Below are 14570 nucleotides of genomic sequence, written 5' to 3' on the forward strand. Positions count from 1 at the left end.
TTTTTAGAAACGCATTCGCATTTTCATTCATCGCATTAATAATGAAATCGGAATGTTACCCTTATTTTAAGTTTGTTTTACAATTCAAACTTTTTCTTATATTCTTGACCCACTTTTAAAAATTTACTCATCTCTAACCTTTGGAATTAAAGCATTAAACAAAAGCCTAATTTATACCGATCTGCACATTGGCTAATGCGATGTAACTGCGCATGCTATAGTCTGTGTAATTTCTGTAGGTGTTTCAAGGACACTCATTTCCCTACTCTTCACTCTTTCTCTTTCTCCGTTGCCATGATTTTGTCAAAGCATGGGTTTTTTTCCACGCCAGTACGTTTCGGGAATACCTTACCTTAGGAATACCTCAAAAGCTGTGTAAAAAAAAAAAAAAGAATGACACTGCTATCTACCTCAGCGTTGCGAGGCAGACAACCAGAAAAGAGGTAGAAAATGTGACCTTGAACCGCCTACATAAAATACACAAACTATAATGCAATATGATTTCTGTTTTATCGAATCCATTCATGAACATACGCGCGCCGTTTTTTTATTTGATTTTATAATCCAACAGCGAATCGTAGCATAGCATCATAGCATGTCTAGTATAATGTATAATCAGGAATACAAAGGCATGCAAAGTTACATTTGTTAGGGATGTTATTTGTACTGGCACTATATGAAGTAAACCTGGTAAAAAATTATGATTTTTACCAAATTTTCAGAAAAAAGTTAATTGAAAATAATTATAAAATTAATAAAGCAGTTCATTAACTTTATAAGAGTACTTTTTGAGATATTTACAATGATACTACTTTTGCACAGATATGATATTATTTGAATTGTGTTTTAGATTTGCATGATTTAATGTCGAAAAGTACAACCATATAAATTTGAAAAAGCTGATTCCATTTTTTTAAAGAAAAGGAATACAGAAACTATCAGCTGTAAGCTTGTTTTTTAAAACGTTGAAGTTAAGTATAGGTTAAGTTATGATAGTTAAGTATAGTCAACTATAATTTGGATTAACATTTAAAATATTTTTTTTTCTTCGCAGAATTGAAATGATATCATGTCACTAAGAGAAAGACCTTTCATATTTTCATGATTGTTTCACTGAAACTGTAATAGAAATTTTTTTTTAACATCAAGAAAAATTTTATTCATCTGTATTCAAGACAATAAAAGTTATTCTTAATTAATATAATAATAATAATGAATAAATAACGGGTTTTATATTAAAAATAACTGCAGTAACGCTAAGTGCTTATAAGAAAAAAAAACATTGGGATTCAACATTGGAAAACGCCAAAATAATAATAATAATAATAATAAATAAATAAATGAACAGAAAGAAATCGATAAAAATTTATTCTTCTTTGGTTCCTAGAATGGCAAACACGATCATAATATTTTATTGCTCAGAAAAGCAATGCACGTTCACTTGATAGAAAAAATAATCACATTTCTGAGAAAATGCAAAAACAGCAAATTAATCTGTATATGTAATAATATTTTATAGCAATTATATTTTTTTAATTTTTAAATCATACATTTAATTCTACTTTCTAATAATTAAAATTAAAGCAAAAGGACATTAATTATATAAGCAAAAAATTAATAATTATTTTCCTTAAAATTTGATATTCTATTCAAATTAATTAAAAATATTCAAACAGGTTATTTTCAGAGGCTTATCAAGGATAAATAACAAATCGGCAAAGTTATTATTCGCTCAAGCCTACATTTGGTTTTAAAAATTGGGGGAAAAAATGTAGTAATTCTCTTACTTTTGTGATGTCCCCAAAGACTAAGACTTAAACAATCTTAATGCTTAGTTTTCCAGCATAGCAAGTATGAATAACAAATGGGCAAAGTTATTAGTCTCTCAAGCCTATATTTGGTTTTAAAAAATGAAAAATAATGTAGTAATTCTTTTATTTTTGTGATGTCCTCAAAGACTAGGATTTGAACCATCTAAATGCTTTGATTCCCAGTGTAGCAAGGATGAATAACAAATGGGAAATTATTCTCTCAAACCTACATTTGGATTTAAAAAATGAAAAAAAAAAATGTAGAAATTACATGAATTTTTGTGATGTACCAAAGACTAGGATTTGAACCATCTAAATATTTTGTTTCCCCCTTTCTCCATTTGTTAAGCCATTACTAAGTACATTCCCTTTATATCGCCCCAAAACGCATTATCAGTAAATATCTAAAAACATCTATATAATAACTTTTAATTCCATCTTTTTAAAATGTTGTCAAGTACCATGAAAACCTATTACTAAAAATTTAAAAATATCTAGCCTACCACTGACGGAAGACATTTTCTTGGCCGTTGTTGCTGAAAAGCCATAAAAGATATCATTCGGATTGCCGACAAATGCATGCAAAGACATACAGAAAAAGAACAAGTACTTCGAAAGATGATTGCATCAATCAGAAATGCAGACAATTCAATCAAGCCTTGCCCTTGAGTGCAAGATAATCAACTACACAGCTTTGGCTCTATGCCATTGAAATCTTAATATTTCAAAAAAAAAAAAAAAAAAAAAAAAATAATGCTTCCGATTTTCAATGAAGCTCTATTAATTATTAGTGACTCTTTTTTTATTTAATAGTTAATTATTTTGCAGAGCTTGAAAGAATAAAAAACAAATCAAAACTACTACAAAAAATTACTGTTGCATAGATTCAATGAAAGGGTATATGATTCTCTTATGGAAAGAAAAATCGAGCACCCCTTATCAATGCGTATTAAAATCTATAGCAACCACGCCTGATATGCAAATTCATGGATTCTTTTTATAATTAATAAAGCAGTGTTTAAATCGCGCATAAAAAAATTCAATAATTTACATACACTTCTATTTTAAATATCACTAATGCATCAACATACTTAATCCTCCAGCTGCGTATCCCGCGATTTCCGCGGGTCGGCAATCAGTTCATTTTCTGTTGCATCCCGCATTTTTCGCCGTTTAGAGTGTTTATTTTTACGATTACAGATTTTTATTATATTATATAATTATCATGTAACATATAGTATCAGTTCACTTTCTTTGAAAAATATTTGAACTTATTTGCAAACATCGCTTCTAAATAGTGATTTTAAAGAATTACGCAGCCAGAGAGTTAATAACAAATCGACAATTACTGCCAAATTCAGAATTCATACATAATTCAATTTCAAATTTATTTGAAAAATTGATTTTCCGTTCTTGAAAATGTCTGCAGTAATGCGTGAATGTAGGACAGACAAAAACACACTGTTGGTACGATGGCCTAGTCATTAGCCTAGATTTAATTAATGCCAAAACCTGCGCTAGTATAGTGTTTACAGAAATGAATGTATATAAAAGGTAGATTCCCATGGATAACTGATAAATATGTAATATCTAAGTTAAAGTAATTTTCATATGAAAGTCAGAACAAGTTTTGTATGTGAACCTATATTCAATTCTATAAGTAATTCATTGCTGGCAGTCGAGAAATCAAAAATTTATTTGGTGGTGGGGTCAACCAACGATGATTCAAGATGGCACACAATAATTATCAAATCTTTAGAAAAAATATTAAAGTGGCATAATCCATACCCATCAACGGTCAGTTAACCAAACCCACTTGCTGAAAGGCTTGGTTGTTAGAATCAACTTTTTACAAGTAACAGACTTGTTTCCGCTATCGCCAACGTAACTGGAGACTCACTTCCGCAGTTTTTTTTCGGGGTACATCCACAAATGGCAAATTGTAAAAATTAATTACAAATAAACAATTTCTTAGTGATTTTTCATTCAATTATTTCAATATCTTTGGACTTGGACATGCATATCTGCACGCAATTAAAATTATAATATGTAGCACTCGAGCTATAATTCATTCTTATCTTTTATTACAAATTTATTTATCTATCTTCGGAAAAACCATGTCTAATTAAATATTCATATCTGAAAAAAAAAACCATGAAATAAAATTATTTTGTCTTACTTTAATCCCCAGGTTCTTTTCTTGAAATACTTTTATTTAATTTAATGCCATTAATGCCCTAAATTTTTCGAATTTTGTACACTTGTGTGCATATATTCTATTTTAATATTTTTAGAACTTAATTATTAGGAAATTGATTGAATCAAATTTAATTTAATAAATGTGAAGACATCTGATAAATGAATCTAAGAAAGGTAGATTTTAGAAGTCCATAATATTTATAATAATGTATTATTTAAAAAAATAAAAATATCGTAAATAATTGAATTTAACAAATTACACCTTCAAATACACTAAAAAATACTTTTTTTTTAAATCGTTTTATTTTGTGTTTGCTTGCGCAAATTCTTAATAACAAAACGGAAAAATAAGAAGAAAAAAATTGAAATACAGATTATTTCTATTATTTTCTCCGTGGTGTCTGGTTTTTATACATATTTTTCTAACCATTAACATCTTTAAACATATATCAGAAAATAATTCATTTTGAAAATAATGCATAAATGGGATTTCAAAAATTAAATGAGTTTACAGATCTCACGTTGAAGAAAATATTTCATATGAATTTTTTTCAGCATCAACAAAACTGAATGTAAGTTTTTATACAGTCCCTGATACCAAATAGTTAAAATTAATAATTTTTTTAATGAAGACAAAGTAAAACTACATAACAACAGGAATGTATAAAATTAAATTAATTAAATAGATGTTCTTTACTCGAACCTTTCAGTATTTTCACCATATTCAAAATTCATTACAGCAAAAAATCGTCGAACTTACTTAAATTTTTTGCTCGAATTATGATTTTAATAAAATATATCTTTCAGTCACGTTTCGCATTCAAGCTATCAAAACACGTATTTTATTTTTTCGAACCATAAGAAACATAAAGCAATGAATAGTTTTCATCAGCTTGAAAAAAGCTACTTAACTTGAAAGAGGAAAAATAAGAAATTCTCAGCATGAAGCCTATAAAATAAAACCACAGACAAATATTTACTTTGTTTTCGTCACTGGCTTTTACACAGTAGCAAAGCAATACAGTTTTACAAGAAACGGTGTCGAAAACTTTTTGTTACATTTCCTGTAAGATATGCGCTAAGAATTCAGAATATTTGTTGCCTGAGAAGGGTTAGAACTTAACATTTAAAACTTTATCAATTATTGCAATATATATGAAATAAAGAAATTCCTGAAACCGCAACAGTCAACAATCGCAACAATATTGAGTTTAAAAACTGACGAGTCGGTGCTCAAAAAGTGGATCTAATTTCCACATTTTAAAATGTTCTCTGTCGTGAAAAGGAAATATGCCCCATTTTTTTTTTTTTTTTTTTTTTTTTTCTAATCAACATCTTTTATTATGCAAAAAGTATCATTTTAAGAATAAAATGTTCTAACTTCTTTGTTTTAACTAAAATTTACTTTTAATTTTTGATCTTCTTCATTATAAAATTATTTAATTCGAATTGGCAGATCCTGTTTTATTCTTTATTTAATTCCGTTAAGACTGGAATCCTTTTTAAGATTCTGTCTATCTTGAGTACCGAAAAAGTTAAAAGTTCTAACTTATTTTTGTTTTAATGAAAAAAAAAAATGACGTATTTTATTCTTTACTGATAATTTCCTGGTTTCATTTGCATTTCAAATTCAATTAACATCCAAATAAAAACCCCTAAAAAGACCAGAAAAATGAAATTCTCATATTCTTTTCAATTTTGCAAAGACTGGAAAACTGCATATACTAATGACAGTTTCAACAATGATTGTACTAAATTACAAGATTTAAATTTCATTATTTAATTTTAATCATTTTCTACTTTATATTTTAATTTAAAATCATAAATATTATGGAATCTTATTATTACTTTCCCTTAAATCCTTATTTAATGCCTTCTCTAGATTGGTATCAAATTAATCGATTAGATATTCTTCTGAAAATATTAAATAATGTATTGTCATCGATAGCACGATTGTGTATAAAATTTCAAAATTACAAATCAAAGCATCTTAGCAAATGTGTGATTGCAAAATTATGAAAAGCAAATGCGCATTATACTGTCAGTTTCATATTCCATGAAACGAAAAAGTTTAATATATATGTCTTCAGAAAAATACATTTTAGCCTATCCACTTGCGAAAATCCACATAATTTGTTTTATATTTCTTATATCCTTTTTTTCAGTAATAATGAATAACTGAAAAAATCCGCCGGAATGCGTTTCAATACGAAGACTGTAATACAGTAAATTTTTCATAATCTGACAGAGACCAGATCAAATTACAGATGATTTTTAAAAAAAATGTCGAATTAGTGGATGTCCATTAAAAAAGCTTATTTTAAAACCAAAATCAATATTTAATGTACAAAATATGCAAGATTATACAATATATAATGTTTATTACAAAATATAATTTATCTGGGCAGCAACCTATAGTTAAGGTCGTGCCAAGATCACTGACATCTTCATTTAGCATTTGCAGGGCCGGATTATCAAATGAGCAGAGTAGACAACAGCCAAATTTCAATATGTTCTTTTTGCGATATTTTCTGAGCATTTAATTTTAAACTTTCATTTAATTTACAAAGGCTGCATACTCGAGTAATTCAAATTAAAATCAAGTCTCGTTTAGAGACATTATTTTTCTGTGATTAAACAGTACTTCAACTGCGCTCATTTTTAAAAAATTTTGTTTAAAATTGCGTTCAAATCTGAATTTTTAAATTTTCCCATGCAAAATACTGAAACTAATTTTCTCGGGAGAGATGCGTGATTAAAAGTTTTGTCACTTTATCAGAATTTGCAACAAAAACTTCTGATTTAGAAAATTAAAATCAATAAAAAATATCTGGTGTAGAAAGGTAGAGAGGAGAATTGGGCACACTGACATTTTCAAAGTCTAACCCCCCCCCCCCCCAAAGACTTGATCAGGCCTTGCCGATTTGTCCTGCTGAAGAAAGACCAAATTAGTGTGTTGCCGGATTATTGAGAGTTTGTTGTATTATAATAAATTGCAGATTATTAATAAAAATAGTATACTTCATTGACAGATAAGTAACTTAAAAAAACTTACGAAGTTACTAAAGAAATGAAATTTATGGTCTAAAGCAAATTTTCAAAGTATGAGACAGCATGATAGCTGAATAATTTATCCAAAGGTTTTATATTTTAAATTTGATTATTTTAAAATTTTTATTGGTTTAGTTTAAATTAGTTATACTAATCCCGTTTTAAAGCCACGCTACGGCTATTTTGGAATGGATCTCGTAATTTTGAATAGCGGTCAGATGACGAGTACGACAAATGAGCTGGCACCCCCTCTCCAAACTTCCGCAGAACACCAGCGGGAGGGCATTTGACAAAAATGGATTTAACGTGCACCAAACCCACTTACACGGCGGTTCTTCGGTGGATTAATAATGATTGGATAACTTACTGAAAGGCAAAGCATTTTATGAAAATCACGAAAATTATCCTTAGAGAAACTCGTAACAATCTAGTGTTCGAGTTGCACTTTCAGAGACAATATGCCTCCTTTAATAGAAAAGAATTTTTTTAATGTCAGTTATTTTGAATAAATATTATATTGTTTATATATAAATATGAATAATTTATCCCCAAGTTTTAGATTTTATATTTGATTACTTTTTAATTATTATTGGATAACTTAGTGAAAGGCAAAGCATTTTGCGAAAATCATGAAAATTATCTTTAGAGAAACTAATAACAATCTAGTGTTCGAGTTGCGCTTTCAGAGACAATATACCTCCTTTAATCAAAAATGTTTTTTTTTTTTTTTTTTTGCATGCCAGTTATTTTCAATTAATAACATTATATTGTTTGTATATAAATGTGAACATTTTATCCAAAAGGTTTATATTTTATACGTCAAGTTTATTATCTAATGTTTATTTTATTATGTCTATTTTGTTATCTAATGTTCGAAACACTGAAATAAGACGAATTTTTGTGCTAATGAGCCAATTGAAAGTTTTCAAAGACGTCTGAAGGAATGGTACATAAATAAGTTGTTTAAAAATAGCAGGCTTGCATTTCATGGTCGTTGATTTTGAAAAGAACCGTCTGGGATCAATGAATGAAGATGTAATCATCTGTCTAGTTGTGGAAATGGCGATAAACGTTTATAAAAGTACCTTAATTTATAAATAGATGGGATCAACAACAAGACGTTCTTTTTTTTAACAGATATATAAATTATTTATCTATTTTAAGGCTTTTAAATAATGTTAAAAAACCAATTATACGGGAAAACTTTTTATATATAAATCAAAAGGAACAATAAAATGGTATTGTTTTTAATTGAAATTAAAATGAAGTCAATAATTCTGAATTATTCTAATGTAAAAGAAAAAAAAATCTACAAGTTTCCTTCAACCACTCTTTGACCTCTTAGTGTGAAATTTAGTGGATGATTTTGATGTCGTTATATCCTCACAACCATCGTAAAAAAAAGTATTAAATTGTATTCGTTGAACCCAATTGTAATTTCTAATGTTAAGTTTACGGACGGAAGTTTGATATATTTGCAACTGTGTTTTCAAACATTTTATATTCGCTTTAACGAACATAGGGTTAATTTACATATTTACTATAATAATATGAACTGAACACCATTTCTAACTAATGCATTCTGTTAAGTCTTTTTAAAATAAAACATAGAAAAGAGGTAAAAAAAAGTTAAACTAATAGAACCTTGCAACATTTATCAAACGTTAAAGTATTTTTAATCATAAAATTCTTATTTTCCAAATTTTTCGCAGAGAAACAACTGTTTAACTTATATTTGAAAAAAATCTAATAATTCAACATTAGAAAAAGAAATAACGGAAAAAAATACAGAAAAATAATTTACTTGTATGAGAAGGTCAGGAATGTACACTTTCAGTGTGACCAAATTTTCATCTTGGCTGAGAGCGTCATCTGCATCCATAGCAAGAGTCTTCATGACAAAACGCCTCCTCCTGAAAAATAAATACAATATTTTAAAACACGAACACATACAAATTTGACATCTTTACATATTCTTATATAACCTGAATACTTTCTGTTTATCCTCGATGATAATACACTATTTCAGGATTTTTAGAATTTTAATTAATCAATCAATAGAATCAAATTCTGATTCGATACTGGTGGTGCCATCTGGAAGTGAATTTATGAAACAATCGATTTCAAGACCCCCAGTATAATTTTAACAGTGAATTATAAAATAGAAACTAAAAAGCAAGAAAAGTAAAAAAATTCTGCTTGTAAGTACAAATAAAAAAGCAAGCTTTTAATTTTTTATTAAATTTATTAAATGAAACTTTTTAGCTGTACAAGATTTTATGAATATAAATCAGTACGTATTATTCACATTGTAGTAAAGGGTACTTGCATCAGTAGGTAATCAGGTAATAAGTTCATCGATTTATATTAATTATCCAAGGAAAATCTAGAAGTCAGAGATTTAGTTTCGAAAATGAAGTATTTTAGCTGATATTGTTCAGTTAAACTAATGTCCCGTTTTAAAGCAACACTAGGGCTATATTGGGATGACGTTGTAATTCTGAACAGCAGTCAGATGACGAGGACGACACCTAAGCTGATAATCCCCTCTCCAAGCTTCTGCAGCACACCAGCGGGAGAATGTTTGACCCCAACGGTTTTAAAGTGCACCAGTCCTGCAATCGAGTCTCGAATCTGAAACCTCTCCGGTTCCAACGCCGAGGCCGTACCACCAGGCCAACGCGGCCCGCTTTTATGTGGTGCAACAAAATATAGAATCATGATAAAAAGTAATTTTAGAAAAGAACAAATACTTATAATAAATACATAATTCACTATACATGATCATTATATGTATAGTGAAATTAACAATATTTTCTATTATATTTTTATTATTATTTGGTTTTTCATCATTTAAAATGCATAACTATCCTCCATTAATTACAATAATAGGTTAGACTTGAAATTACGGTACGTTTCGTTGCCAAGTTCGAAAAACATTCGTACATCATTAAAATGCTCGCCAAATAAAAAGATAAAGAAAAAACGGAACTTCACTCGAGAAAAATCAATTTTCGTTTCGTAAGGTTGTAATTGAAATATTATGGATTACCACATTTCCTGCGTAATAAATTAGGGGTCGCACCGTGAAGCGTATCTGTTACATATCATAGTTAAGGGAAGACTAAACACTTTCTTTTGTTTCTCCCTAAGTTATGTTTCCTCAGTAAAAAAAATTCAAATTTTGAGATCACAGATTAAAAATATTTCATTGCTGATGTTCGATCACCTCTCTACAAAGCATAATTCCTTGTCCTTAAAATTTATTTTACCTCCTAATTATATGGCACATTCTGTCTGGGACATATATTGCTATTTGAATTCACATAAGAATATAATGACATATGAGACATTTAAATCAAAAATTATGTAATTCAGTGCAGGAGTCAATCTCAACATGATGGGCGATGAGATTCAGATGAACCATGATAAGTCAATCCTATGATTAATATCCCAATATGCGAGCATTAATTATCCGATCACTCCAGTATTTAGCTTAAAAAAATACTTGCACTAGCAATTTTTTTCTAAATCTTGAATGATTAAGAGTGATTACATTCAAATGCTTGTTTATTTCAAACAATGCAAATCAAAAATAAAAGATTACATATTTAATCTAATTATAGTGATAAAAATAGATATATTTTTAAAAAAGTAGAAAGACAAAAAAGTTTCGGTTTATAAATGAGTTCACCAGTACATAACGCGGTTGAAAGGCCTTTCACGATTCAAAAGAAATATAAATCATTTTATAATAATTTTAATTGTACTTAAAAATTCGTGAAATTGCTTGCGTTGTGAATCAGTTTCGGTGCAATTTTCATGAGCAGGCAGACTGAAAAATAAAAATGGTTTTTCAACTAAAATTTATCGACATTTTATCTACAAAGTCAAAAATAACACACGCATTAAAGATGCAGATTAGTCCCTGAAGTTATGAAGACAGTTTTATGCACCAGTAACACTGCGGTATCGACCTGTTATCTCCTCTTGCTTTGGGTGAATAACTAAGTTAATAATGGTTAAGTGAGACCCTAAATAATAACTTTACAGGGAAACATTTTTCGCATGTAACCTGAATCGAATGCTCAACTACTTAATAAAAATAACAGCAGACGGCCCTTTGAGGAAGCATAGATGAATTCATAAACAAAGAATTTCAAGTAGCAATTATTGATTATCTAATGATTCATCTGATAAGATAATATTTTTAGAATAAAATGTAAGGTAAATGTTTACTTTTTTTACATTTTGTTTTAGCAATCTGAGCATTTCAATGGTAAATGCAATGTAGCTATTAGATAAAAATGTCATAAAACACACAAGAGATATCGTGAGGTTTGTCATGATTTATTTCCGTATTTCATGTGAAAAAGAAATGTTATTAGGTAAAGAATTTCTTTACTTATATATTACATCGTGATTCATTCAAAATACAGATTTCAAATTCATCTTTTGTAAGTTTTTCTTTTCTTGGAATTCTAATTTTTACAAAACTAATATAATACGAAAAATAATTTTGGCTTTTAAACTTTTAAGAAACTTATCTCTTACAACCTCTGGAATATATCCTGTCTAATCCAATTTTATCTGGAGAGAAGGTGTAAGATCGGATGCCATGGGATGCTAATATAAGAGACTAAATTAAATTCATCTTTATAATATTTATTAATAAGGAAAAACATGTCTTTTCCATGCATAAATCTTTAACATCTCTTACGAAAAAAACAATAATATTATAATTACATTTCCATTGGATGAACTATTGGTAATTATATGAAATAATATCAAAAATTTAGAAACGCTCAACATAATGCGTTATTTTGAAAACATTCTTCGATTAACATTTATTAGGAAATGTATTAATGATACTCTGAAATTTGCATGTATATTTGCAGAAAAAAACAAAACAGATTTATCAACTGTGCAGAATATTAAAATCAAAATAAGAATTTTTTTTTTCAATTATATATTAATACAAATAACTCTATATTGTAAGTTTTAATCTTTTGTTGTTGTTTTGTTTCAAACATAGCTTTAAACATATAGAATTTCAAAAATAGTTATAAATTCTTTGGAATGGTATAGAATGTTTTCTAAAATAGCGACCACATTCTCCGTAATGACCTTTAAAAACCAGTTTTTTATTTTGTGTTTCATTGCTTCAAAAATAAGTATCCTGTTAAAGGGTTAATATATAGGATACACGAAAACATATAAGATTGGTAATGAAGGTATAACATATATGAAGGTTGGAAGCCAAAACACCGCTTTAATTTGCATGTTAATCAGGACGAAAAAAATCACCTTGGCATTTGATTACTAAATTATTAATAATAAATTTCAATGGGAAAGTCAATTCGTTATAATAAGCGATTACATCATCTCAATCGTAGAGAAAAATCAAATCATTTACGAGCGGAATGCAAGTACATATAAATAAATTGTAGACCAAACGATTTCTAAGTCAGACTCATTCAGCTGACATTGCATTGTTCACATTCTACCAATGAGTTGGTAAATACGTAGATAGAAGTTATGAAAGCACGAAAGGTTTGTTTCGTTTAGAAATGGTTATTGGTGAAACAAAAATTTCAGCCGTTGAGTAATTGCAATTGAGTAATTTTCCCTGCTCTAAAGACGGCTGATGCTGTTCATTAATTAGATTTAACAAAGGAATGCATACAAATCAAGGATTCTGCCACCATGTTGAGTGTTGTCAGAAAGTAAATTGTAGCTAGTTAGTAGCTGATTTTATTATTTATTCATTTATTATATTTTATTGCTTGGGAAATACTTGTACTCATAAATTTAAAAAAAAAAATCTGAGAAAATTTTAAAATTAAGATGCTCTAAACTTGGAAAGGATAAGATGAGAATCTTTTTATTCGGTTTTTCAAGAAAACTCGTGGATATTACAATGACTGAAAGAAAGATAAATCAAAGAAGATATATGGTAACTATGATGCAAAACACTGGGAATGGAATTCATCATGTTATGGAATCGCAAATAATTATTAATAAATCTTTATAATGAAGACATGATGGTAAAATATTCAGATGATTTAAATTCGTACGTAAAATTTTTGAGAAGAAACAGGGAACAAAGTAATAAAACCCATCCACATTTCATATGAATATCCATAAGAAAAATGTATCTTGTATATCCTAAGAATCATTAATATAACAATATATAATAATTAATAACAACAAATATTTTAAATGTGTAACTTAGAAATTTTGTGGATACTAATCACACGTAGCTTCAGTCAATTACTCTTAAGTTTTTTCCATAAATTAACAATTCAATATTTAAAGATGAAACAACAAGTTCCACGTTGACCAGCATCCAGCAATTTGCGGGTCTGTACAAGTAACTTTGTTAAACAGATGACATTTACGCCATGCTTTTGCAGAAATCTTAGAAAAAGATATGCACGTGAATTAGGTTGCAATGGCAAAATAAAACACTTCTTTGATCGAAAAGTGTCGAGAAAGATGCCATAAAAAATGTCAATTTATTGGTCAATATTTACTACACACCTTGAAGGTAATCTTCTACGATTGCAATGTGCTTCTGAAATATTTTTTCGATTCTCAAAGCATGCTTTAAAATCGTTTCGTGATCACTTCTGATTCAAGTAACTGGCAACAAATATGTCACGGCAATATAATTTTAGGATCCAGCACACATCTTGTTGGAGGAAAAAGGGAAGACGTCACATAAAAACATTAGATGGTATGCGCACTTATGCCTATCATCTATCCCATAAGGGAGGAGTGGCACCTGAGGGATATGAAAAATTGCCGGATAAATAAGCAGGTTCTCGCTTTACTATGGGGTATAGTAATAATGATGTTGTTAAATTGGCTATGTTTCCAATTGGCTTATTCCAATTGGCTTATCGGGACCTACCTCCTTCGAGAGGAGTGTGTGCACGGGCCGGTGATGGTTGTTTTGTATGAAACAATAACACCCATGTAATTATCGCAGCAACTCGATCATTCAAGACCAGATGTCTAGACAGAGTGAGGGTTATGGTCTATGGTTACACCTATCATCTTTTCATAACATCACTTGAATTCACTCCAATACGTAAAAATCCTTTTAAAAATCAAGAGTTTTTTCATGTAATTAGGGTATTTCACAGATTGATCAGAATTTAACTTTTCAAAACTCATATGATCAATAAATAATTAAATGTTTATCATATATTGCAATTAAGGTACATCAATAAATTAAAAGAAGACATCGTTCAGCTAAACACGTTAAAATAATTATAACAAAACGATTTAAGTGTACGTAAAAGTGCCTTATTAGAAAAAGGGAAGAAATTACTATAATCATCGGAACCGAAAACAGGAATACCACTTCCTCTTTTCAAAAGTAGCAAATGTTCCCTCATTCCTTGCATAAATATCAATGAATAGATTTATTTTCAAAATGTTTTTGTTTAGTTTAATCCACCATTTGCAGTAGATAATACTCATCATTAATGAAATACAGGA

At 28.8% G+C, this 14570-nt stretch overlaps 1 protein-coding gene across 4 annotated transcripts in view; it reads right to left on the reverse strand.

Moving 5' to 3' along the window:
• LOC129958326 (SH3 and multiple ankyrin repeat domains protein 2-like) overlaps positions 1-14570 on the reverse strand; it is a 236849-nt gene that overhangs the window by 51165 nt on the left and 171114 nt on the right. For all 4 annotated transcript variants that reach the window (XM_056070735.1, XM_056070737.1, XM_056070734.1 and 1 more), the window contains one exon: positions 8866-8974. In XM_056070735.1, coding sequence (XP_055926710.1) covers positions 8866-8958 — 93 coding nt within the window. In that variant the 5' untranslated portion in view covers positions 8959-8974. The remainder of the gene's footprint in view (positions 1-8865; positions 8975-14570) is intronic.

The sequence above is a fragment of the Argiope bruennichi genome, chromosome X1, assembly GCF_947563725.1.
Source record: "Argiope bruennichi chromosome X1, qqArgBrue1.1, whole genome shotgun sequence".
Taxonomy (NCBI): domain Eukaryota; kingdom Metazoa; phylum Arthropoda; class Arachnida; order Araneae; family Araneidae; genus Argiope; species Argiope bruennichi.